Source organism: Dipodomys merriami, unplaced genomic scaffold (assembly GCF_024711535.1).
Source record: "Dipodomys merriami isolate MVZ:Mamm:240054 unplaced genomic scaffold, mDipMer1.0.p SCAF_6, whole genome shotgun sequence".
Classification (NCBI taxonomy): domain Eukaryota; kingdom Metazoa; phylum Chordata; class Mammalia; order Rodentia; family Heteromyidae; genus Dipodomys; species Dipodomys merriami.
This window is the reverse complement of record NW_027206179.1, coordinates 74,727,046-74,754,151: the sequence shown is the minus strand read 5'-3', so window position 1 is coordinate 74,754,151 and position 27,106 is coordinate 74,727,046. Positions and strand designations below refer to the sequence as shown.

The 27,106-nt window shown below is 40.1% G+C and overlaps 1 protein-coding gene across 5 annotated transcripts in view; it reads left to right on the top strand.

Annotated features, from left to right (window-relative positions):
• Lrch1 (leucine rich repeats and calponin homology domain containing 1) overlaps positions 1-27,106 on the top strand; it is a 170,071-nt gene that overhangs the window by 106,726 nt on the left and 36,239 nt on the right. For all 5 annotated transcript variants that reach the window (XM_070003215.1, XM_070003212.1, XM_070003213.1 and 2 more), the window contains exons 5-15: positions 1,203-1,339; positions 2,445-2,572; positions 3,620-3,683; positions 7,010-7,115; positions 9,487-9,614; positions 11,738-11,805; positions 14,849-14,935; positions 17,252-17,341; positions 17,449-17,485; positions 22,263-22,316; positions 23,488-23,560. In XM_070003215.1, coding sequence (XP_069859316.1) covers positions 1,203-1,339; positions 2,445-2,572; positions 3,620-3,683; positions 7,010-7,115; positions 9,487-9,614; positions 11,738-11,805; positions 14,849-14,935; positions 17,252-17,341; positions 17,449-17,485; positions 22,263-22,316; positions 23,488-23,560 — 972 coding nt within the window. The remainder of the gene's footprint in view (positions 1-1,202; positions 1,340-2,444; positions 2,573-3,619; positions 3,684-7,009; positions 7,116-9,486; positions 9,615-11,737; positions 11,806-14,848; positions 14,936-17,251; positions 17,342-17,448; positions 17,486-22,262; positions 22,317-23,487; positions 23,561-27,106) is intronic.

The following is a 27,106-nucleotide window of genomic DNA, read 5'->3' as shown; positions in this document are numbered from 1 at the left end:
AATTTGAAAATTTGCATTCCTTGGCTTAGACCAGGAACCTGTGTTTTTTTTTTTAGAAATAACCATCTTGAGATTTTCCTCCAGAGCCCTCCTGTCAGGTAACTGACGTTTCAGGCTTAGAAGTGGGGCGCTCTTCAGCCTCCTTCTAAAATTGCAGGCTCCTTGATCTGTTAAAAACTAAGGTATGAAACAGGGGAAGTCCTGCACACTCCCAGGGTACTGTGAATGCTGAGAGGCAGCCGAATTGATTACTAGGAAGATTTTTTTTTTTTTTGGCTGGTGGAATTTGAGGTATAGCAAAATAAAATGAAAGCCATCAAGCAGTATAAGGGAGAGCGGAGACCCAATGTGCATTCTTACTCAGGCTCCTTCCTTTCTGGAGTATTTGAAAGTGCCAGAGTTTAGCCCTAAGAGCTCCTGTAACAACAGTATGGGGCCCCTGTTTTGAAGTGACCACGTTGTAGCCTCCAGAGATTGCAGGGATCTGCCAGCGTCACTCTAGATTGTGGCATGGCTCAGCCTCTCTTTGCTCTATGGAATATATTTGACTTTGTTTCTAGCAGCTGCCAACTGTCGGTTTAAATGCTTGAAATTACTGAGTGTTTTCTGTGCCACTGGGTGGAGATTTTAAGCTAAATATAATGCTTCATCTTGTTAAAGCTAAGTAAGACTTTAAAAGCAATAAAGCCTCATGAAATCAGAATTATAGGGCCTATTGGAAAATCCTAAATTAGATAACATGTATTTAAAAAAGATCTTGTACATTTTTACCGTAACTGTTTTTAAGACTGTGCATACCAAGATACATTGAATAGATAAATTTATTCTATAATTAGCCTGCTACTCATGTGCTAGCAAGTACTCCATACAAATAGCTGGAATTGGAAAAACAAAACATTTTCTCCATGACCTGCTTATGATTCTCTTATTAAAAAAAAAAACAAAAAATGGTGTTTTAAACAGTGGAATACTGTAAATGCCAATTGTTGCCAGCCCTTTTCACAACTAGAAACCAATTTAATTACTGAGCTCACAGTGAAAGCTTTCCCTGTTCAGTGAAATATTACTCATACCGTCTATTCTATCACTTTTGATAATGCTAAATGATTTTCCTTTGTGAGCAGAAAGTCAGTTTTGGAATATTCGGCCATTTGATCGTCTTGCTTGCTGAGATTTCTTCCTTTCTTTGTTTATCGTTTTAGAACTAGTAGACCTTCCCTTGGTAAAGTTTGACTTCTCCTGCAACAAAGTGCTGGTGATTCCCATCTGTTTCAGAGAGATGAAGCAGCTTCAAGTGTTACTGCTAGAGAACAACCCCCTGCAGTCTCCTCCAGCACAGGTAGGGGGCGCATCAGAGCCACTGTCCCAAGGAGCTGCTCACAATGGCAGACAAGGAAGCAGCTCCACCGAGCTGGGGTTGTGTGGTGGTGGTGGTTTATCTTTTTATTTGTGTATTAGTGTCTGCTAATTCTATAAGTACAAGGTTTCATTGTAATAGTTCCATGCATTCATATAGTGTACTTCTGTCCCACCCACTTCCCTCTGCCATTCTCCCTGCCCCCTTCCCTTCTGCAGTTTACCCTACAATGGTCCTTCCTATGTCATTTAAATTCTTCATAGGAGGGACAGTATACAATATTTATCCTCCTAAGTCTGGCTTATTTTGCTTAATTTGATAATCTTTTGTGCCATCCATTTTCTTACAAGCAAAATTATTCTATTCTTAATGTTGAAAAATCCTTCCCTTCCCTCCCCTCCCCTCCTCCTTCCCTTCCCTTACCTCTCTTTCCCTCCCCTTCCTTCCCTTTCCTCCTTTCTCTCTGTCCTCCCTCTCTTCCTCTCTCCTTCCCTCCCTCAGTTCTCCCCTCTCTCCTCTTCTTTCTTTTCCCTTCCTCTCTTTTTTTTTCTATGCTTTTGCCAGTACTAGTGTTTGAAATCAAGGCTTTGATTATTTTGGAGATGGAATTGTGCAGACTTCTCTGCCTAAATTAGCTTAGAACCAAGATCCTTCAGATCTTAGTTAGCCTCCTGAGTAGCTAAGGATTTCAGTCATTGAGCCACTGGCACCTTGCTCTAAATTAATTTTTAACCTTTCCATTGTTCTCTTAGGAGCTTGAAAATAATTGTGCTTGGATCACCATTTGCTAGTGGGATGTTACCAGTCCATTTATTTAACTCTTGCACTTATTAGCTATTTATACTTAAATAGGTTTCTGTTACAATTTTGCTGTTTAATTACTTGAACATAATTTTCTATTCAAAGTAGAATTTGGTAGAAACAGTCCTCACAATTTCGATATATTCTGGAGAGGTCAAGTGCAGTGTGTGCTGTTAGGGTGATACTTAACATGAAATCATGCAAATTATAACAGCTCATCAGGTATCTTGAACTTAACATTTTTGTCATTGAAAAATGAATATATATATTACTGACTTCTCCGTAGATTTGCACAAAGGGCAAAGTACACATATTTAAGTATCTGAGCATACAAGCATGCCAGATAAAGACAACGGACTCGCTTTATCTCCATGCTATGGAGAGACCACACTCGCACCAGCACATAGAAGACAGGTGAGTGGACGTCTTCCTGTAGTCAAAGCCCTGGTCACAGTGTGGTCAGAGCCAATCTGCTCAGGTAACTTAGCTTTAAAACTTTGCTTCAAAATAAAACAAAACAAAAAACCTCCAAAACAACAACAAACTTCGTTCCACTTAATCTACCTCAAGGTTAAGAGACTGCTGGAATAAGAATGGATGCTGGTGAGAAAGCTTTGCATCTTGCAAATCTCATCTGCCCTCTCCTGATCAGTCAACAGTCCTTCCTATGTGTTTCTGGATAATTATTTTAAAAAATTGCTATTTTTTCACTTGTCAATGAGAACAGCTACATCAAACAGTTGAACCATTATTAAATTTTAAATTAGTAATTGCTTTTATTAATTTGAATAACTATACTATGTTTGAAATCTTTTTGGGGGCGGTGGTTGGTCGTGGGGCCTGAACTCTGGGCCTGGGAGTTGTCCCTCAGCTCTTCAGCACAAGGCAAGTACTCTACCACTTGAGCCACAGCACCACTTCTGATTTTCTGAGTGGTTTATTGGAGATCAGAGTCTCACAGAGTTTCCTGCCTGGGCTGCTTTGAACCACTATCCTCAGATCTCAGCTTCCTGAGTTGCTAGGATTACAGGTGTGAGCCACCGATGCCTGGCACATTTGAAATTTTAATAGCTATTACTTTCCAGTATGCACAGAGAGCATTTTTGTGTGTGTGCCAGAGCTGGGCTTGAACTCAGGGCCCAGGCTCTGTTCTTTAGCTTTTTTACTTAAGGTTAGCGCACTACCACTGGAGTCTTAGTTCTACTTCTAGGTTTTTGGTATTTAATTGGAGATAAGAACTCATGGACTTGCCTGCTCAGGCTGACTTCAAACTGTGATCCTCAGTCTCCTGAGAAGCCTAGGATTACATGAATGAGCCATTGGTACCCAACCGCTAATTTGTAATAATAAAAATTGTATGCAGAAAAGTCATTTTAAAAATACTGATTGCTAGCTCTTGGTTTGGACTTTGTAGTTTTAAATTATTTCGAATGAATTCAATATTCATGACATCTATTTCAGCAAGAAGGATTCAGATTCCGGAGTGGGAAGCGATAATGGAGATAAGCGATTATCTGCCACTGAGGTAAATAAATGTCAGATGTTTTATATTGGATTACTAGCCTTGGTTAGTTTGTTCTGAATCTTCAGTGTCTTGGAAATACCTCAAGAGCTCAAGAGTAGACTTCCTATCATCTCTCTTTTCTACTCCACATAATCTGTAATTTTTTTTTGGTATGAATTGAACACAGGACTTCCCACATACTAAACAAATACTCTACCTCTTGAAATATGCTCTGATCCTTTTTGTTCTAGCATGGTTTTTTAGGAAGGGTCCTGTGCTTTTGTCTTTGGCCAGCCTCAGACCTCCAACTCATCTCTTTCTCTCCCTCCCTCCCAATTGGCTAGAATTAGAGATGTGCGCCCAAATGTCCAGCTGAAATATTTTTAAATGCTGAATACATATTACAAAGTGACTTAGTACAAGTATACACTAAATACTTGTATTACTATACTTGTGTATAAGTAATGATAACATAGGGAAAAAGTTGTGATAAATAAGCAAAATGTTAAGAAATCCTGTGTACATTGCATTTTTAGCAGTTTGCTGGCCTGAAATATTTTTATTCTTTTTTTTTTTGTTGGTCACGGGGCCTGAACTCTGGGCCTGGGCGCTGTCCCTCAGCTCTTCAGCTCAAGGCTAGAACTCTACCACTGGAGCCACAGTGCCACTTCTGGCTTTTTTTTTTTCTGCTTATGTGGTGCTGAGGAACTGAACCCAGGGCCTCATGCATGTGAGGCAAGCGCTCTACCACTGAGCCACCTTCCCTGATATATTCTTAACTAGCATTAGTTCTTGTCCCGGTATTGGTTTTCCTGAAATGGTTTGTTCTTTGATGCTCTTCAGATAATTAGATAAAAATTTGATTATTGGTAGGCTAAGAGGACTCAGACTAGAGCTTTCTGTTGTGTAAAACAACTCTTCCTTAGTATGTTTATTGTCTTACATTTAGTCTGTTAAGTAACGGTAAATCATTTGATTGGGCTTGGTCACCCTGTGAACTGGGAGGAATAGATACTCTTTCATTCTGAGACAACTTACTGTGTTTTTGAGACTATTGAATCTCGACCATTATAAGACTCCTTGGGATTGTAATTAATATATTAATTAATTTCTCTACAAAATGGATGTTTTTATTATATGTGAATCCAGAAAAATATCCCTTTTTTGTTTCTCCTCAGATTTTTGAATTCTATCTAGCTAAGCTGTCTGGTTTCATTTCCACAAAAATACTAAAGAAATAAGCATATTAAGACAATTAGATTCCTTAACATTTTTTTTTCTAATACAGAACATTGCGAAAGGGAAAAGAATTAGTAGGAGGAAAGAGGAAGCCAGTGTCAATAAAGAAAATGACCCCACATGAAGCCACATTAATGGTTTATTGTGGTTCCCTGGTGGGGGGTGGGGAAACTAAACACAGTTAGCTAAGTTGTATTTTATTTCAACCTCTTTGGCTTTATTAAAACTCATAAGGTCCCTCAAATGGACCATTGTTAGGGGAAACTACTCACACTAAGCTTATTTTCTATTAAATTAAAACAGGCCCTTCTTTATCTCTTGTCTAAGACTAATTAAGTTCATTAATAAAACATTACACAAAGAACTTCATTATCCTTTCCTTCTTATTTAGTGTAAGTAGGATGCTAGTATCATTTTAAAAGGATTTATTCTTTCCCTTTTAATTAAACACATATCTTTGGAATTGTATAAAAATTTAAAAGTGGGACATAGCTAGGAAGGAAGGACATAGAAATAATTACATTCAGCAGAATGCATGAATTGTCTCTTTGGCTCTTTTATGAAACAATTTTGCCTCTATGATCTGCTTTCCTAAGAATGCTTATAAGAAATTGATTTTTTTTTAAATTATAAGGGCTCTGTGTAGTGTTCTATTTTTACTGTGGCAAACATGTTACAATCTAAGGCCACCCCCACCTCCCTTGCATGTTATTGTGGGGTTCAGGGATCGCACATGTACTCTATTCTTTAGCTGTTGTGATTGTCTGGTTGATTTAGCATTTGTCACAAAAAGAATTAAAAACATGTTTCTCAAGATAATTAAATAAGAACATATGGGGCGACTATGAATGTTCTTTGATGAGTGAAATGCACATTTGCTTTCAGCCATTTTTGGACACAATCTATGCCCCTGTCCCAAATTTAAACCAGGACAAACTGAAGAACTTAGCCTCAAAAATTTAGGAGTAAACGATACTCACATGAAGTGTGCTCTGTGGAAGTCCTGCTCCCTTTGACTCAGAAAGCTTGTCCCTGGAGAACAGCACAGAAATGGAGGCAAAGGAAGTAAACGAGACTTCCAGTTTCGCTTGTGCTAGAATTATAGATGTGCTTGGTAAACATCAGCTAGAATGGGTGGGGAAAGCCTTTGAGAGTGCTAATCCCCTCTACTGCTTGGAAACTTAGTTCTGAAGAGTACATAGAACATCTGTTCCTTAGGTAACTACTACAATTGTTGAGCACGTTACAAAAACATTGATCAGAAAGGTAAACAAAAGCTTATATCCCACACTATATGAACTCTGAATAATAAGTTATTGTCATTGACATGCCCTCCTTGCTTTTTGTGGTTTATCATGTGAAACCTTTATGTAGTGTTTGGTCAATTTGCTTTCTTTTCAAGTCTCAGAGCACATTATTGGTAAGATAATTGGCTAGATTTAAGGCTCATAAGATACTGTATTTACAGTTATTCCTTTTTATATCAGATACTACACAGTCCTTTTTAGTGTCCTGCCTGTGGCTCTTATGTTAGACAAAGGTAGATATGTGTTGACATTTCAACTCAAAAATGTGCACATAAAGACACACATACAATAAAATGTTAGCTGTGTGAATTTTTTTTTTTTTTCGGTCGTGGGAGCTGAACTCTGGCCCTGGGCACTGTCCCTCAGCTCTTCAGCTGCAGATTAGCACTCTACCACTTGAGCCATAGCATCACTTCAGACTTTTTCTGCTTATGTGATGCTGAGGAATCGAACCCATGGCCTCATACATGCAAGGCAAGCACTCCACCACTGAGCCAACTTCCCAGCCCCAGCTGTGTGAATGCACACTCATATTACCAACTTAACAATTCAGGGTACGGCTTTACCAGGATGCCTGAAAGCCTCAGCCATGTGCCATCTCCCAAGTACAGAGGTTATCCTCACTTCAAACCTCTGGGATCGTTTTTTTCTGGTTTTGAATGTTATAAGTAGAATTATTTTTTGTGTTTGGTGTGTCTTACTCAGAATGATGTTTGTGAAAATCACAAAATACTGTTTTATTACACAGTGTCTCTTTGTCTCCGTTGGTAAAACTTCTCCTGTGTCTCCTGTATGTTTTAGCCCTCTGATGAAGACACCATTAGCCTCAATGTGCCAATGTCGAACATCCTGGAAGAAGAGCAGATGGTTAAGGAGGATACATGTCATCATCTTACTCCAGCTAAAGGTCTGAGTGGAAAGTGTAGAGGGCTTGCTTTTCAGTGTCAGAGCTAGGTTTCAGAGGACGTTGAAACATGGTGGCAATAATAGTATCTGTTGATTGCACATCTGACCTGAACCAGGTCCCAGTCAAATGGGAAGGCGATCCCCTTTCAAATTAATAACTCCAAATGATATTCTATCCATCTCTATTATAGGGGGCAAAACAGGGCTTAGAGAATTGAAGTGGTCCCATAAGCCAGTACTACTTATCATAGCAGTAGTAGAACTATTCACATGCTGAAGATTTATAGAAGATTCTTGAAATCCATTCTTTGAAAGGAAATATTGAGATGGTGGATATAGTACTAGAATGATTATAGTTGATGTCACACATACCTTTCTCGAATCTCCATGACTTAATATAAGTAAGTGAAGTGGGAGTTCGTGACTGTTAGTCTAAAGCATTGACTCAAGGACCCAAGCTCTACTTACCATGTGGTAGCAGCCACCTTTAACTCAGGAATTCCAACGTTTCCACGTCCATGGTATTAAGTCAGAAGGGGAAGAAAATGGAGGCTGCTTATAGTGGGCCTTTGTGAGATGGGCCTAAAAGTATCCATCACTTATAAAATTAACATATTTCCATGGTCATGTCTAGAGATGTATGAGGGTGGCAAAGTCACTTCACACTTGTGCTCAGCAATCTAAGTGAGATGGTTGGATTAGGTGATCGCCAGATTCCTTTATACCTTCTGAATCCTTGTTGTCTATGGTCTATATCATACTGTTAAGTCACATTGTGGCAGTATCTTGATGGGTGCTGTTTGCCCCAAAACTTCATTGACCTTCCTTCCCTCCTGTATACCTCCTGTCTACCTCCAGTCCCTTCCCTCTCTGTCTACCTCCCTTTCTCCCTTTCTTCCTTCCTCCCTTCCTCCCTGCCTGCAGGCTTCCCTACCCCCTTCCTTTTCTCTTTTTCCTTCCCTCCTTCTCTTACTCTTTCTCCTTTCCATTCAGTGGTGCTAGAATTTGTATTCATGTGCCTCCACTTGTAGGTAGGCGCTCTACCTCTGAGCCACGCCTCTAGCTCTGATTACACAAGGGGTTTTAAATGTGGTGCTTACTGATTTGTGGTAGATACTATTTCACTGGTAGATACTATTGCACTGGATTAATATACAGATTACCTCCCTGCTAGTTTCAATATGACGTTTTGAATGATGAGAGCAGTGTTTAAAATAACTCCAGATTATCGGGTTTGTTTTTACTTCTTAGACTCAGGTTGTTATATTTAGCATTAAATTCAATGAGACTATGGTGGGAACCATATGTTATCCAAAAACAAACTAGAAATACATACTTGTGGACAGATAGAAGTACCTCGTGTATTTGTTTGTACAACCTGTGACATTATATAGTAGTAGGGGTCCTGTTTTAGACAGAAATTTTAGGAGAAAGAATTACATCCTCTGTTACTAGTAAACTTTCCCTCCTCACCTCAAAGTGGATATCCTGCTAGCTTGAGTGTGTAAAGATGGCCCTATGGTTCACTTTGGCCTGCAGATGGTCACAGTAGTTCCCACAGTGTTTCTTTGGCCTTTTCCTCTACGGCCTGGAGCAGGATCCAGTTGGGTGTGCTATACTTGAGCATGATTTTGTTTCTGTGTGGCCTTTCTATTATTATTAGGATTTGGGGCTCTTATTGACTCTGCCTTGTACTTCCTTCATATTATTTGCTACTTAAGGACAGAGTCATACTTGACTGAATTTTTAAAGCCTTAAAATGGATAGCATAATACCTGCCAGGTAGCAGCTGCCCAATAAATATTTGTTGAGTGGGGAATTTGAAATAATTAGTCACATATTTCTGAAGGCACAAAAACGCTCAAATGTTTTTTGCTCCATTCTTTAAAAAAAAAAAAAAGTAAGAGGAAATTTTATTTCTCCCATGAGGAATTAAGCCCTGATGAAGCCTTAACTTTTTTTTGTTGTTTTGTTGTTACCAGTCCTGGGGCTTGAATTCAGGGCCTGGGTGCTGTCCTTGAGCTTCTTTTGCTAGCACTCTACCACTTGAGCCACAGTGCCACTTCTGGCCTTTTCTGTTTATATGGTAATGAGGTAGCCAACCCAGGGCTTCATGCATGCTAAGCAACATTCCCAGCCCATGCCTTAACTTTTTAAGCTCAATTGCTTTTACTCTTCTTCTTCCTCCTCCTCCTGTTTTAAATCCCCCCCCCCCCCCATTCTGTGGGGAGGAGAAGGAGTCAGTTATCCAGATCATTCTATAATAGGTAAAGGAGAAGATGGAAGCAATTAGCATATTGGAAGATCACCAGTGTTCTTGTGCTTCTGGTCATGCAGTCATCCTTTTACCCTTTCTCTGTCTTTTCTCACAGGGGAGTTTCATCAGGAATTTCAACCAGAGTCTTCCCATTTGGGTGACAGCAACAACTCAGGACAAGAAAGAGATCCATTCAGGGATGGAGCAGATGTTCTGCATTCGGGATTTATGAACTATGTTAAGGCAAGGTTTTGAAGATCCATTAATATTCTTTGTAGTCATGTTCTTTTGTATGGTACCTTAGAATTTAGTTCAAGGTTCCCATGTTTGCTGCTTTCAAAGTCCAGCTTTTTGTGGCCTTCATTACTTCCTCTCAAAGAAGAACCTGTTTTCTGATTTGAGGAACTGGTCACCCAGGCATATTCCTGGTTTTGCCTATTATAGATCTTTTTTTTTTTTTTTTTAATTGAGATTGCTCAGCTTCTTCTTATTCACTGTGCTGTGTAAGTTAGCACACTTTCCAGTCAGGAAAAGCTGAAATAATTCCGCATTCTTTTCCGTGTGTTCTAGGGAAGCATGTAGCCTGAGGGTATAAATGGAGTATCTATCCCTTTTCCAAAATGCTTAGGACCTGAGATGTTTCCGATTGTGAAACTAGTCTGATTTATATAGACTTTACAAGATGAGTACACCTAATCTAAAAGTCTAAAATTCAAAATGTTGCAATTTCTGAAAGCTTTTATGGCACAGTAACTTTGAGACTAGGGAGCATTTGGAACTGCAGATAGTCACATTGTCGTTTCATATCAAGGGTACTCATCCTGTAGAGAGAAAGGATAAATCAGCACAATCTGTTTTATATACTTGGGAAAAAAATGAGATGTTTTATATAATGGCTGCTTTCCATTTTTTTCCTTTCTGGATTTTATGTATTTTTTATTGTAAAGATATTGTACAGAGGGGTTACAGTTACATGAGTAAGGTATGAGTATATTTCCTATTGAGCAGTGTTACCCCCTCCTTTGTTTTCCCCTACCATCCCTTCCCTCCTCACCTCCCCAGCTCCTCCCCCCTCCCCCACTTTTCACTTTAAAGGCACAAACTGGGAAGAAATACCTAGGTCTCCTATAGTTGAAATCAGTGCAAAGAGCAAGGACGTGTTATCTTAGTCCTGTCCAGTCACAAGTAATAACAATGTGTGTGTTGACTTTATTGAATAATACAAGTCTAACTGGTACAGAAAAACATTTTTCCTTTGGGTCAGAAGAAAGAATATGGAAGGCCCACAGTGATACTGCCATCTTGGTATTGGTCCCCACTACAAGGTCTCTTTGGAGAAAGTTGGGGAGAGGCAAGGAGAGTATTTGAATGAAGTCTAATCTTGTGCCTGTGAAAACCACTGGGTGTTTTTCTGTTAAGTACCAATGAGGAACCCAGTTAAGCTTTAGACTTCTGCTGCTGGCTCACAGATGCTGTGGTCTCTGGCTAGGATATTATTGTTTTTGTTTTTAATTTCCTAAGTTTCCATTATAGTAAAATATATATAACATGAAATTTATTATATCACCCTTTCAAACTATGAGCCAGGATTTCAATGTACAGTCCTGGCTGGTCTTGAACTCATAACTGTCTTGCCTTCCCCAGTGCTGAGATTACAGGTGTGCCCCTACCATGCCTGCCTTGTTTGAGCCTTGTTGTGTGCGTATGTGTACCAATGCTTAGGCATGAATTCTGGGCCTTGTGCTCTCGTTTAGCTTTTTGAGTCATGACTGGCAGTCTACCACTTGAGCCACACCTCCAGACCTGGCTTTTTGCACATAAGAGTCTCTTGGACTTATCTTCCCTGGCTAGCTTCAATTAGTGATTCTCAGATCTCGGCTTTATGAGTAGCTAGGATTATAGACTTGAGCCACCACACCCAGCAGGCATCTTAACCATTTTTAAAGTGCACAGTAAAATATGTATTAGCTGCTGTTATGCAACTGACCCCTAGGCCTCCTCTTATTTTGCAAAGCACACCAGTCCCCACTCTCTCTTCCTGCCTTCCTGGCAGCCATTGCTTTTCTTTTTGTCTCAGTGAATTGGACTACTCTGGGTCTCTCACATGTGTGAAGTCATATGTTGTGTACTTGGTGACTGGCTTATCTCAGCATAATCTCTGCATGTTCATCCATATGTATAGTCGATGTGAGAATAATATCCCAGTAGATATGCATACCATATTTTGTATATGCACTCATCCGTCAATGGATGCTTCGCTTGCCTTCTGGCTCTTGTGAGTTATATTTCTGTAGTCTGGGGGCAGGTTTTTAACTTTTTATTGGAAATCCAGTGACTCTTAGGAACCCTGTTCATTCTGTCCCCAGGACAGGACAGAAGTATGTGAAGAGCTGTTGCGGATAGAAGAGGAGGCACACTGGCAGACGGAGGGAATGTGAGTGCTGGGAGCCTGGGTATGGGCTGTCATTTCTGGAGCATTCTCTTTTCAAGTATATTGGCAGCCTTGTCCTGATAGAATTTTGACTCATTTTATTTTGAGCAAGCTGATATTCTTACCAAGTGTTACTGATAAATTTTCTCTATCTGGGGCTGAGAAGGTGACTCAGTGGTAGAGTGCTTGCCTCACATGCATGAGGCCCTGGGTTCGATTCCTCAGTACCACATAAGCAAAAAGAAAAGTCAGAAGTGGCACTGTGGCTCCAGTGGTAGAGTGCTAGCCTTGAGCTGAAGAGCTGAGGGACAGCGCCCAGGCCCAGAGTTCAGGCCCCATGACTGGACCCCCCCAAAATTTTTTTTTTCTCTATCTGATGCTTATTGCAGTATTGGGCCAGGCAGTGTGCCTTAGACTGTATCACACTGTTGTAGTGGAATACCACAGGATGGGTAATTTATAAACAGTTGATGTTTATTTGACTTGCAGTTCTAGAGACTAGGCGGCCTTTCTTTATTTTTGCATTTTTAAAAATTGTTATGACAAAGGTGATGTACAGAGGGGTTACAGTTTCATAAATCAGGTAATGAGTACATTTCTTTTTGGACAATGTCACCCCTTTCCTTGCATTCTCCCAGTTTTTTCCTTCCTGTCCTCACTCACAGTTTATATAGTTCCTTTTCAACATAGTGTCTAGTGAGTACTGCTGCTGTATTTGCCCACCCTTTAGGGCCTCCTTGGTAGAACTAACAGAAGTCTTCACGAGGCAAGAAGAGTGTGTGAGAGATAGAAAAAGGGAGCTGAGTTGGGCACCAGTGGCTGACACTTGTAAATCTAACTATTCAGAGGTTGAGATATGAGGATCACAATTCAAGTCTAGCCTGGGCAGGAAAGTCCAAGAGACTCTTTATCGCCAATAAACTACTAAAAATATGTAAACAGAACTGTGGCTCAAGTGTAGAGCACTAACCTTGAGCAAAAGAAGGGACAGCACCCAGGACCCCCTCAGTACAAGGTCCAAGACCAGCATTAAAGAGAGAGACAGAGACAGAGAGAGCTGAGCAACCCTAGGTAAGGGACTCAGATCTTGTGTGATAGTGCCATTAGTCCAATCACATCACCAAGTTTCCTTCCTTCAACATCATCACATTAAGGATTTAATTTCTGTGACATGAGCTTTGAAGGACATATTTAAGCCACAGAATGATGGAATCTTGTACCTCTTTGTTGTTGAAGCCATAGGTAGGAATATAATTCAGAGAATTAACTAAAGTACCTAGATTGCTGATGATACTTTCCTTCCTTGAAGAAGCCAATAACTAGCCCTAAAGTGTGATCTTTAGTGCTGGTTTGTCTCTTCACCCAGACTTCTGGTTCAAGTTCTTAGGAAAACATACATCCTTAATATCCTGGTCCAAAGTCTTAATAACTATCACAATTAGTGCTTTTTAAATACTACATGCAAGGCAGTGTCCTTCACAGGTCAATACTCATTTGATCTTTAAAAATGTTCTGTATGTTGTCCCTCCTTTCACAGATGATGAAACTGAGGCATAGAGAGATGGATAATCTTTCCACCAAAGTCACAGAGAGAGAGAGAGAGAGAGAGAGAGAGAGAGAGAGAGAGAGAGAGAGAGAGAGAGAGAGAGAGAGAGAGAGAGAGAGGGAGAGACAGAGACAGAGACAGAGACAGAGACAGAGACAGAGACAGAGGGAGGGACAGAGACAGAGAGAGAGGAAGAGAGAGGCATTCCACCCTTAAGGAATCTTGTACCAGATGACTATTCCTTCTACCATGTTGCTATGAAGATTTATTTGGCAGGATCTACACAGAGGATATAAATGCTCATCTTATATTGTGAACTCTTTCCACAGTAATTGAGTTTGGAACTTGTGACACAGGGTAGGTGTTTGGTTTTTAAAATTTTGCTTTCCCATGATCTGTGAAGTAGATCTAAACCTTCCATCATGACTTGTGTGGATTTTTCCTCTTAGTGAGGATTGATCACATGGTTAACATTTCCCCCTATTTAATTTGTTCTGGAGTAAGAGCAATTAACCATGTTCAAATCTCTCCTGCAAAAAGAATACTGGAAAGTTTCTCTCCAGTCACCATCTATATTACTAGCTGCTCATTGGATAGGGTTCTGTTTATTAGAGGGGGTTGGCTTGAACTCAGTACCTATGCACTGTTCCTTAGCTTTTTTTGCTCAAGGTTGGGATTTCACCTTTTAGCCATAGCTCTACTTTTGGCTTTGTGATGGCTAATTGAAGATGAGAGTCTTATAGACTTCTCTGCTCTGGTTGGCTTTGGATCATGATCTTCAAAGATCTCAGCCTCCTGAGTAGCTAGGATTGCAGGTGTGAGCTACCAGCACTTGAGAAGCTATGGAGGTCTAGCTTGATGATAGAATCATAGAATTACAGGAAAAAGAGTTATTCTAAAATTATCTACATGTTTGAGAACTCTATTCTCTGTCTCATGTCTGTTGTTTTCTACTCTGTAAGTCAGGATTATGTGTAGAGTTTTATGCACTGCCCAACCCTACCTAAGATCAGTCCTACTTAGGAGTTTCTTTAGCTACACAGTTGATTTTGTTGCCTGTAGAACCTAGGCTGACAACCAGTCTCCAACACCTGCTGTATGAATATAATAAAACTGAGCCAAGCTCAAATGAACTGGAGTTGAAGACCTGAAATAACACAGATGCACTCACCAGAGCCTCTTGTGCACCACTACCCACCCCCCTGCCAAAAAGAACTCAGGGAAGAACCCCCACTGCATTGATTCCCTGACTGTAAATGAGAGGGCTTGAGGGCCTCCACCCCTGGCTTCCCTCACCCAGGACTCTTCCACACTGGACTTCCCCCACCCGCATTCCCGCACGTACCTCACATTGTCCTCATGCATCTTCATTAGAATGTTGACTTTGCCAAGATCATTTTTATAAGTTTGATTTTTTTTTTAATGTTTACTCTTAAGAGCTGAGGTGATCCTCAGGTTTTAGCGAATGTTTCCATGCTCATACTTGGTTTCATGTTTCAGAATAAGTTCATCCAAAGAGCAGGACGTGGATATCATGATGATTGAGCAGCTGAGGGAAGCGGTGGATTTGCTGCAAGATCCCAACGGGTATGCATGGCTTTCCTTGGCCTGTGTTTCATGTGTTCATGATAACTACTAATTTACCGAGTATGACATCTCAATTCCTAAAAAAAAAAAAAGAATTTATACATACAGTTTGGTGTCACTCTAACCCCTGACAGTCACATCACGTTACTCTTCTGTTTTCAGTGTCTAAAAGTGACAGAGTAGAATTTCTGTAGAGATTGAGGCCAGTCCGCCACCACTCTTCTACCTCTCAGTGAAATTTATTTCCCTCTCATGAAATTCATATCAGAGTTCTGGTACAACTTTTAGGAGATAGACAGTAATAAAGCACATGAAGTTTAAGCCACTGCCTTGTAGAAGTACAAGGAAAACTTTTCTAAAATGGAAATTAAATAAGTAAATGCTATTGTATTTATTTCTGGCAGTGTGGAGTATATGATTATTAGAGAATATATGTCTAAAACTGGGTTGTAGATTACTTTTTATATTTGAATTGACCATTGTTAGTAATCTACTTTTTTATATTTGAATTGACCATCATCAATAATGTATACTCTAGGTAGTGGGTATACTTTTTGATTTCCTAACAAAGGATAATGGAATTCCCATGAACAAAATACTAAGGTGGTCTCAGGTATCAGACAGTAATTACATGACTACCAGTAACCCAAAACTTATCCCTGGTAAACTATTCAAGATTCTTAGGGAATTCAATGTAATGACGTTGAGGTCTCATGGTAGAATGTTCACCTAGTTCTGAAAAAAGTGCTAATGAACTTCGGTCACCAGTGAACATTCCAGTAATGCCATCTGGCCCTGAAAGAACAGGGGCAGGTCAGGTTAACTGTGGCTGGAAATCTTTAGCAACTGGTTGAAAACGATTTCAGCTATATAGATCAAAACTCAATTGAGTCCTCAGAACATGGAAAGATTTTCAGTGCATGCTTTGAGAAATATGAAAAAAAAAACATACATAGATCTTGCCTTCCAAGCACTTATAATGCCTATGGTTATAAGAGCTGCAAGATTGAGCAGGTAATTATTATAATCCTTGAACAATTATTTATGTCTCCTCTGTTTAGGGCCCCAGTCTCCTCCCTGTTGTACCTGAGACACTTCCTCAGCTCTCAGGTGCCTGAGCACTGAGTTACATGGGTTGGGATGATGGATAGATATGGCACACATGCCCAAATATGTAGATGTCATTTCCTTTTTAATATAATTCACTACATTTTCTTTTTTATTCTTTATTTTTTGTGCTGGTCCTGGGTCTTGAACTCAGGGCCTAGGTGTTGTCCCTGAGCTGTTTTGCTCAAGAGTAGTACTCTAACACTTGAGCCACAGTTCCACTTCCACCTTTTTTGGTGGTTAATGGGAGATAAGAGTCTCACATGCTTTCCTGCCTGGGTTGGCTTTGAACCTCAATACTCATATCTCAGTCTCCTGAATAGTCCCCTGGCTTACAGGTGTGAGCCACTGGTGTCCAGCTTAAAGGTTTAGCTTTTATACAACAGCCACATCAGAAACTTGGTGTTTATGATGGAACTTACCTCTTGCTCTCGAATATTGCTGTCTTGTTTTATCACTGTTAGGTTGGTTATAGTTCACACAATTGTATTTTATAGATCTATGAAAATCTATATACTTTAAGATGGCTCTATAACTTTTACATTTCTTAGAGAATTTTCTTTGGAAAAACATCTTTTAAAACTGAAGAAACTGTACTGTTTCAGAAAAATATATACAAAATTGCTCAAAAATTCTTTTCCCCCCTTTTTTCTGATACTGGAGATTAAACCCAGGGCCTTGTGCATGCTAAGCATATACCCTGCCATTCCTAGGTTAGGATTCTTAATTTATAATGAAAATACCACTGTCCATTAGAAAGACCTCTTAAAGTCAGTGTTATTGGTGTATATGCTGTATAGAGGCCTTTTAGCTATTTTATGTGATAAAAGTTATTCAGGATAGCTAGAAAAACTAAAAATGTATTATATGGGGAAATTGATGTGGGTACTTAGGGATAGGGCTTAGGGTATATCAGTGTTATATGGGATAATAAGTTCTAGAGTTAAGATTGAATATATGTTTAGATATGAATGATATGATTTTATCAGAAATTATTATATTGTAAATAATTTGGATGTAAGTACCAGCAGCAGATGAAAAAATTATAATTTGGCTCGTGGTAGGAAACTCCTGTCACAGACTTTTCATCACCTTTATCCCAAAGATAAACATCGCTTTTCAATGTACTAAACTTCTAAACTAAATATGATGTGAAATTTATAAAAAGGGAAGGTTAGTAAATTTCTGTCTTCTTTTCCCCCTTTTCAGACTAAGCACAGACATCGCAGAGAGAAGTGTTTTGAGTCTGTTCCCTGTGGGATCCGCAGAAACCTTAGAGCTGCCAGATTCTACACTGAAGTGCGTGCGCCTTTCTATCACTAAGCATTTTTCCTCTTTTGACATTGAAGTCTTAATGCTGTGAATTCCTTTTAATGTTTTCTTTCTCTCTTTCATTATTTCTACAGTGGTCCAAGGCAGCTGGAGACGTCTCTGGTGTGTGAGGTGAGGTGCAGCATTCCCCTGCCCTCTGCTGTGATAAGTTGGGAGGGGTAAGATGAGGGGAGCATGGCGTGGGGGCACGATACTTACATGTGTTCAAGACACAGTTTTCATCTGACCATACTTTCTCTCTCTTTGATTTTGCTTAGCTGCCATGCTTCATCTTCTATGACACATGAGAGTTAGCTATTTCTATTTCACCATTTATTTATTTTTTTTTTTACATCAAGATAGTGTGGCTGAACTGGGCGCTGGTGGCTCACGCCTGTAATCCTAGCTACTCAGGAGGCTGAGATCTGAGGATCACAGTTCAAAGCCAGCCTGGGCAGGAATGTCCATGAGACTCTTATCTCCAATTAACCACCAGACAAGGAAGTGGCACTATGGCTCAAGTGGCAGTGCTAGCCTTGAGCTGAAGAGTTGAGGGACAGCGTCCAGGTCCAGAGTTCCAAGATCCACCACTGACCAAAAAAAAAAAAAAAGTGTGGCTGAGTGAGACAGTGATACAAGGACCTGCTCTGTGTCAGAACCTGGATTAAGTTCAGACTGTAGAGCCACGAAAGAAGTTTCACCAGATAAAAATAAGCCAGGGAAGATCCCAAAGACAGGAATGAATGAATTGGAGATATATATGCGGATTAACAGAATATTATAGAGAGAATCTGATGGAGGTGTTTGGGGATAGATAAGGTAGGTTAGATAGAGTTTGTGAAATGAGATTTGGCTAACTCATTTGGCTAGCTTTAGACAAAGCGATTTTGATATAGAATTAAAAATGAACCTAACAGAGGTTCCAAAGAAACATCACTACAGGTCTAGAGAGATAGGTTTGAGTGGTAATTTTAAAGGTACAACCTATCACAATAAATTTAATCTTTTCTTAGATAATGGGTTTAGGATGTTAATGTAAGTACTGAAATTATATACAAACCAGTTCCTGCCCTCCAAAGTGTTGGCACATGTTAAGTCCTAAAGCAGCTTTACAATGTTAACTAGGTCTCTGTTGGAGAAATGAAGACACAAAGACTGTGAATGGAAAAGCCATGCTTGTAGAGAGGGTGATGGCATTGTGACATGCCAGAGCTTGCTAACTTCGGCAGGATAATTAACTTCTGTAAGAGGAACCTTCCTTTTTTGTAAATTGAGATACTAATAACAGCTGTTATAAAGCTAAATGAGATGATTCAAGGAAAGTCCATCCGCACAGGACACCTAAATGCTGGCTGTTTTCTCCTGCCCTATTATTGTTATTGGTGTGGTCTTTAGACAGAATCACAGGGCTGTCTCTGCCCTGGGTAGAGACCTCATTGAATGGACCAGTAGGAAACATCAGGAAACCTTTTATTTACAGGCAGCCCTGGACTTATTTTCCTCCAGCTCTCCATCTGAGATTAATTTTAGTTCTCTGCAGTCTTGCTTTTGTTCTTAGCTTCTTATTTGGAAATAATTGCTAACCTTCCAGAAGACTGCAAAAAATGAATTGGAAGCCTCTGCCAAAAAAAGCACAGTCTTTGTACAAAATCAGATTTACCAGTTAGGGGTTGAATATCCCCAATCTGAAAATCTTTGGATCTAAAATGTTTGAACTTTTGAGCACCAAGATGATGCCACAAGTGAAAAATTCTACACCTGACTTGTAATGAGGGATAGTCGAAATGTAGTGTACATAATATATTGTATAGATTACTTGTGTCTAAACTGTGTATGAAACATAAGTGAATTTTGTATGTAATCTGAGTCATATTCCCAGGATATTTCATATTATATGCATGTATGCCAGTGTGTATTTCAGTTGTTAACTTTATACATTTACAGATACTGAATTCAGTTATCAGATCTGCATAACCTCCTTTACTCTAGAACATGCCCATTTTTTTATGACTCTGAAAATTTGAAGATCCTAAGTGTCCCCTTTATGAATGGAGTGTTCTTCTTTGGTGTTTATCAAATAACTCCTTATGATAAGGTTGAGGTTCTACATCTGTCTTTTGGGACACTGCCCAGGTGATCTTGTGTATCTTTTCCAGGGTGTCACCTTGGGGGACACACCATGACAATTTGCTCTCATTGTTGATTTTAATTTGATTACCTAACAGAAGTGTAGTTACATTTCTCTACTGTTCCAGACTGTTTTCTCCACAAAACTATTATGTAATCTAGGGTAATGGGGTGTGAACTCAAGTGCTCTACCACTTGAACCACACCTCTTACAGTTTTTGCTGTCGTTATTTTTCAAAGAGGATTTTGTCTTTATGCCTGGCCAAAATGGACAGTGCCCCTCCTGTTTATACCTCCTGCATAGCTGGGATGGTAAATGAGAACTGTCACATAGAGCCTTATTTAGTTGACATGGAGGTCTCTCTGTCTTTTTGCATGGGCTAGACTTGAACCCCCCAATGGCTGAGATTACATGCATGAGCCACAGTACCTGGTCCAATTCAAGTCTTTTTAAGAGAATTTCTATTCTACATATTGATTCTGTGTATTTATTTTACATATTTATGTTTTCTGCTGCTTGTCTTTCTGTCACATCTGTAAGCACTTTTTTACCCTTTTCACTCCCAAGTTGGGTCCTAGCACAGTACCTGCTTCACAGTAAGGTCTTAGTGAGGGTTTGTGGAAGGGAGAGAGATGGCAAACACATATGAAGGAATGGGAAGTACCATTCTTCTGTTAATTCAAAACCAAAGTAAAATAAAACAAGAAAGTAAGGGATGGAATGGACCGGAGCCCTGCCAAAAAAAGATAGCTGTGCTCCTGATATATTCACTTTCACAGTGTTCTGGGTTAGTTTAATATGATACAAGGTTCTTTATCTTTGGGGGTTCTTTATCTTTATCTTTATCTTTGGTGTGAGCAATGCTGTATTTCCCCATAGTTCAGTCTTTGACAGGCATGTCTCTGATTTGGAAAAGGAAGGGGTGATAGTTCCCTGTGTAAGGAAAAGAAGGACCAGAAAAGAAAGTGTGTGGCTTCTTGAGGCCAGCGGTTATGCATATGTAGAGCTTCACTGTGGCCTCAGCGTGACCGCACTGCGATTTGGTTACTTAATATACCCTCTGCACCATTCAGGAAGAGAGTGGCATCCTTCCATGTAGTCTTGTGTGGATTCACCAACTGTTGGTTGAGTACCTGGGTGAGGATCGGCTTGGTGTTGGTGTGGAGGATGGGAATGTGAAAGGATATCAGATGATCCTTGGTTTTATGAGGTCTTATAAATTGTAGAAGGAAGATGTAAATTGCAAAAACAAATGGAGAGAAAAATGTTTGCCTGTCTGCCGTTGTGAGTCTGTTTTATGCACTGTTAGAGTTGGAGAAGGATAGAGAACTTAAGGCGAGGAGTAAATATTTGTAGACGTTTCAGCCAGGTTGAGGGTGGGGCTCTGTGGTCAGGAGATGGTGTCCTGCACCGTAATGGGGTTTGCGTGCAATCCTGACACTGTGGGGACTGAGCCCAGGCCTGAGCCAACATTAGGGAGTAGATCACAATCAGCACTCCATCCCATTATGTGCCCTCAATATACGTTCAAAGACAATCCACAAGTGTGGATAACATGGAGAAATGCAATTCAGGGAGAAATGCAAATTTCCTGCTCATTCAAAGAGGTCCTATCAAATGAGGGAGGGTACTGAGGGGCAATAGGAACAACCAGAGGAAAGAGCCTGGTGCTACTTGTGAGCATTTGTCACGGGCCCTTTAATGGAAAAGAAGCATGATAACTTCTTACTCTTAAGACTAGGGTTTTTTTTCCCCTTGTGTTGAAGTTGGGAATAGTTTTAATTAGTACCGTCAGCAATGACTAAGATGAGCATCCTAAATTTATACTTACTTCATGGTATGTATGAAGAGATTTATCCTCATAGTCCCTAAAGTATTAGGGTGAGTCCCTGAGGTTTTTGGTCACTTCATAAAGAAGGCAGGTCTGGGAAAATAAGTTGGAGTATGCCTTGTATCTTTCATGCTGGTTTTCTAGAGCCCTGCCCTCAGCTACTGCTCCTCACCTTTGCTTTGGCCTGCCTGGACCATCTGGCCACCTTGGTAGACTCAGGAGCCCCATAATTAATAGTCACTTCAAAATCTTTAGCTCATGCCCCCACCCCTGATCGCTCCTGTTTTTCCCCAGTATTGAAATTTCATCGCCATGACCCACGAATTTGTCATTCTATGCATGGTGACGTTGAAGCTATCTGCTTCCTCTTGAGCCACTCCTGAATGCTACCTCCCACCTGCTCATCTCTGCTGGAAGACCTGGCCAATTACAAGGACTGCATAGTTTATTAGAATTATTTTTTAATCACTCTTGGCCAAAGCAACCTGATGTTGATGTGATCCGTGATATTTGCCCAGGTTATGGGGCAAATATGGAGCAAAAGCTCCCTCCCTCCCCCACCCCCACCCCCCCGGTCATGTGATTTGTGAATTTGGAGTGACTACCTTGGACCATTTCTAAACACCCATAATTAAATATGAAGACGAGCCGACAGGCAGTTTTGGTACCCTACCTATCCAGGCTCATGTTCACGGATACTTGGGAGTGAATTCTTTATTCTGACAAATCCTTGTATTAGTTTGTATGATGCTTTAGATAGTTGTTGTTGTTGTTACACAACTGCTACAGTCATAGAAAATGTGAGTGTAACATACTTAGCTACTTAAAGTAACATATAAATGAATTCAGCGTGTATTTATGGGGTGGGATGGATGTTAGAGAAGACACAGTTCCTGCCCCATCATTTTCATACGCTAATGGAACATGCCCTCCATTTTCTCTTCCTTAAGGAGTCACATGATCTAACATTACAGAGTAATGGGAGCCAGTATTCACCAAATGAGGTAAGTTTTTAAGGAAAGCTGGTATTCTGTGAAGACTATATTGTAATTTCTTTCTTTCTTTCTTTCTTCCTTTCTTTCTCTCTCTCTCTCCCTCTCTCTCTCTCTTTCTTTCTTTCTTTCTTTCTTTCTTTCTTTCTTTCTTTCTTTCTTTCTTTCTTTCTTTCTTTCTTTCTTTCTTTCTTTCTTTCTCTCTTTCTCTCTTTCTCTCTTTCTTTCTTTCTTTCGGTCTGGTCGTGGGCCCTGAACTCTGGTCGTGGGCCCTGAACTCTGGGCCTGGGCACTGTCCCTCAGCTCTTCAGCTCAAGGCTAGCGCTCTACCACTTGAGCCACAGTGCCACTTCCAGCTTTTTTCTTTTTGCTTATGTGATGCTGAGGAATTGAACCCAGGGCCTCATGCATGTGAGGCAAGCGCTCTACCACTGAGCTCACCTTCCCAGCCCCCTGGAATATCTTTAAATTGTTATTTTTATTATTTTTATAAAAGTTGTTCAAAGGAGTTACAAGTCAACAGATCAGGTTATAAGTACAGTGCATCTTGATTGATGACACAGGTGGGAATACCTTGTACAAAAATGTATTATTAACACTGATTAATGAGTTAATGAAGGGTCTCTTGAGGACTTTTACTAGTTGTTCCCTCTCATTAGCTATCAGAGTATTATCTGGCCCTATTCCTAACAAATTAATTTTTATACCAAATATTTTGACAAAACCCAAGTGTAGGAACATCACAGAACCAAAGGTAGGAACATCATTAAGGAAAATAGAATGAAAATCTCCCAAATAGGCATCATTTAGAAAGTTCTCGTCCTTCAATGTTTGGCCTGAAGCTCCAGAGACTTCTTCATGTTACCTGTGTCCTCCTCTCATAGGTGTTCTGAGAGTCCTCAGTAGAGGCTCCTCTTTGGGACATAGGTGCACACCCACGCAGGTCCACAGGTATGATGGAGGAGAAACAGACTGTAGTGTCATGCCACTGTAAAATATATTCCTAATGTGCAATTCACAAATTGAATTTATTGGCCTACAGTAGCATTCCATTGATTATGCCAAAGCGATTTGTTTTTTAGCATCAAGTACAAAGAGTGGGTTTATACTAATCCCTGACCCTACCGAGCCTTACATGGCTTTTCAGTTTTATTCCTAACTTTCTCTCCTTCTGATCTGACAGATGAGAGAGAACTCCCCTGCGGTCTCTCCTACCACAAACAGCACACCTCCATTCGGCCTGAAGCCCCGCTCAGGTACTGCAGATCATCCTTTTAACTATTCTTTAGGCTTTTCAGTTTGTTTGTGGTGAATGCAATCATTGTTGATCCTGCTGAGTTGGGATCCTGGAACCAGATTTCTACCACAGCTTGGGGAGGTCAGAGATTGGAGTGAACTAGCTGTGCAGTCATGCAATTAGGAATAAATAGCTTTCCTTCTTTTGGATCAAAGGAAGGTAGAGCAGTGGTTGGAGCATGTAAATGGGGAAGAAATATTGAACTCTTTATCCAAAGAAGATGGGCTAAGTGCCCTTTGTTCCCTTGGTTTCTGGTTCTCTGCTGAGTTAAAGAGCAGCCTGGGAAAGGGATTCCCAAAGAGAGAGATCTCTAGTAGCTAGTGAACATGGCAGGACCTGTGTATTTCCTTGTGTAACAAGGTGGTCATTTGTAAGAGTCGGCAGTATTTATTACAAAACAACAACAACAACAACTTTTGGAGAAGCATTCAGCTTTTTGACCTACTCAAAAAAGGACTAAATTATGCAATCAAAATAACTTGATTTTTAAAAGGACTCTGAATAGAAAACTGTTTCTTCTAAATTGTCCAGTTATTTAGACTTCCAGTGCTTTCTTCTAGGACCTTTTTTTTTTTTTTTTTGGTCCAGTCGTGGTGCCTGAACTCTGGGCCTGAGGGCTGTCCCTCAGCTCTTCAGCTCATAGCTAGCACTCTACTACTTGAGCCACAGCGCCACTTCCAGCTTTTTTTTCCCCCCTGCTTATGTGGTGCTGAGGAATCGAACCCAGGGCCTCATGCATGTAAGGCAATCACTCTACCACTGAGCTACCTTCCCAGCCCCAAGGACCTTACTTTTTGAAAAGAAGAAAAACTACTTTGATATTCATTGCTAATGCAAATGTTTAGGAAGTCTTAATGAAGTTGGCAGTAAACTCCAATGTTTGTAGATTTTCCATAAACGCATTTTGACATCTGTAATGTCGAGTTTGAAAAAAATGTACCCGTGGAGAAAGCAGAGATGATTCATTAATAAAGGAAATGGTTTTGTGAAATGTTTCCTGGCAGTTTGTAAGAAAAAAGCCATTTGAAAAGAAATTTTTTTGTGGGTTTTATGTATGTCTTATTTTTTTCTCCTTTTTCCTTTTGCATCAGTCCCAGGGTTTGAACTCAAAGGCCTTGAGCTCTCAGTTAGCTTTCTTACTAATGTCTGCCCTTCTACCACTTGAGCGATGCCTCCAGTTTCAGTATTTTACTGGCCAGCTTGGCTGCAAATTGGGATCCTCCTGGCCTCAGCCTCCTGAATAGCTAAGATTTACAGGCTGAGCCACTGGTATCCATCTTGCTTTTGCCTTTTTTTTTTTTTTCCAGTGCTGAGGATGGAACCCAAACCCACACACATGCTAATAGCACAGCACTGTCCTACATCCCCACACCCCAGTCTGTGTGTCACTGCAGAGCCTAAAATTGTACATGAAGTTAGGCTCACATGGCCAGCCCTCATGTATATAAAACGAATCGACCAGATCTCGTTTTGTTTCTGCCCCCAGTGTCTCAAGTGTGTCCCTGGAGGAGGGGAGGTGACTTGCAGTACATCTGCTCTGGGCCTTCAGACTTCACCTCTCCTGTGAGGTCCAGGAGACTTGACTCTGGGCACTGAGGATTCATGTTAGGCCGAAGACTGTGTTGTCATCCTTCTAGGCAACGATTTCAAACTAGTTCATAAGTAATATGTCAAAAGCTGAATGAGTCTCCAGTTAGTGTTGCACGTCTATTTTGCAGCTTTGTTGTAAAATTGTTTAAGTTTAAAATTGTTTAACTCCTTTTCTAGAGCCTCACCTTAACTTAGCAAAATCAGGGGTTACCAGGTACTCGTTTTGTAAAGCAGATCAAGTGGTTTCTTGGTAGTAGAGAGCAATTGTGGCGTGAGTACCTGGGAGAGCAGGAAAGGAAGGTTGCTTCCATCCTCGCAGTGTTCCATGAGCCAAGGTAGAAATGGTTCTAGTTCCCGAAAGCCTCGTAGAGTTTGCTTGGTGTAAAAATAATGTGGATATGTCTTCAGAAATATCAAGTGACATATTGGAGGTTTAGAAATCTAGCATTGTGTATTGGAATTTCTTTTTTTTTATTTAGTCATTTTAAAATATGACAGTATGTATTTTTCATACATTAGATGAAATAATACCTATGGTGATCTCTATTGGAGATCATATGGGTAAAAAAGATATATACCACTTTTACTTTTGGAGTTACTTAAAGCAAGTTAATTTTCTTTTCTTGTTCTTTTTGTTGTTGTTGTTAGTTGTGGGGCTTGAACTCAGGGCCTGAGCACTGTCCCTGAGCTCTTTTTTGCTCAAGCCTAGCACTGGTTGAACCATAGCTCCACTTCCAATTTTTGAGTGGTTAATTAGAGATAAGAATCTCCCAGAGAATTTTCTGCACCGGCTGTCTTTGAACTTGGATCCTCAGATCTCAGCCTCCTCAATAGCTAGGATTACAGGCGTGAGCTACCAGTGCCTGGTTTAGCAACTTAATTTTCATTTTCTTTGTTTACTTGTCAGACTGAAGGGATCATATACAGGGCTTTGCAAATGCTTGGCAAGTGCTGTACCACTGAGCTACATCTTCAGCCCTGAATACTTTTTATTTAAAATGTAAGTGCGTGGGTGTAGATGACTTCTGTTTTAAGAGTAAAAAGAGATTGTTTAACTCAGCAAGTTAGAATAATTTAGTCTCTTTAAATAAATGAACTGTTCACTTGACAAGGAACATTTTTGTATGATTTCCTCCCAAAGCATGATAGGGCACATACCCAAATACCTGCTTGTAGGAGAGGCTGATTAATTTTACTTTAGTTGCCCTGTCTTATGGTTGAATAAAAATGATTCTTTTTTTTTCTTTTTTGTCTGTCATGGGGCTTGAACTCAGGGCCTGGGTACTGTCCCTGAGCCCTTTTGCTCAGCTCAAGGCTAGCACTGTACCACTTTGAGCCACAGTGCCACTTCCTAAATATAATATAGCTACTTCCTAAATGAGTATGAAAATTACTGTGGAGATATTTAGTGCAAAAATACAATGTTTTAGTTTCACAAATGACTAGTTCAGAAGCTTTTGAAATTGTCATCTACATACTGGATTTATTGTTAAATAGACTCTACTGTGGTGTGTGTGTGTGTGTGTGTGTGTGTGTGTGTGTGTGTGTGTGTGTGTGTGTGTGTGTGTGTGTGTGTGTGTGTGTGTGTGTGTGTGTGTGTGTGTATTGTTAAATAGACTCTACTGTGGTGTGTGTGTGTGTGTGTGTGTGTGTGTGTATGTGTGTGTGTGTGTGTGTGAACTAGGGATTGAACTAAGGGCCCTTTCCTCTGTTTGTTTTTTTTGCTCATGATCACACCTCTACTTCCTGGCTTTTTGCTAGCTAATTAAAGATAAAAAAGTCTTGCAGAGTTGTTTGCCAGGCAGGCTTTGACCTTGATTCTTAGATCTCCAGCCTGTTGGATAGGATTATAGATGTCAACCATAGGTGCATAGATGTTTGATTGTTTTTTACTGAACAATGTTGGAAACTAGAT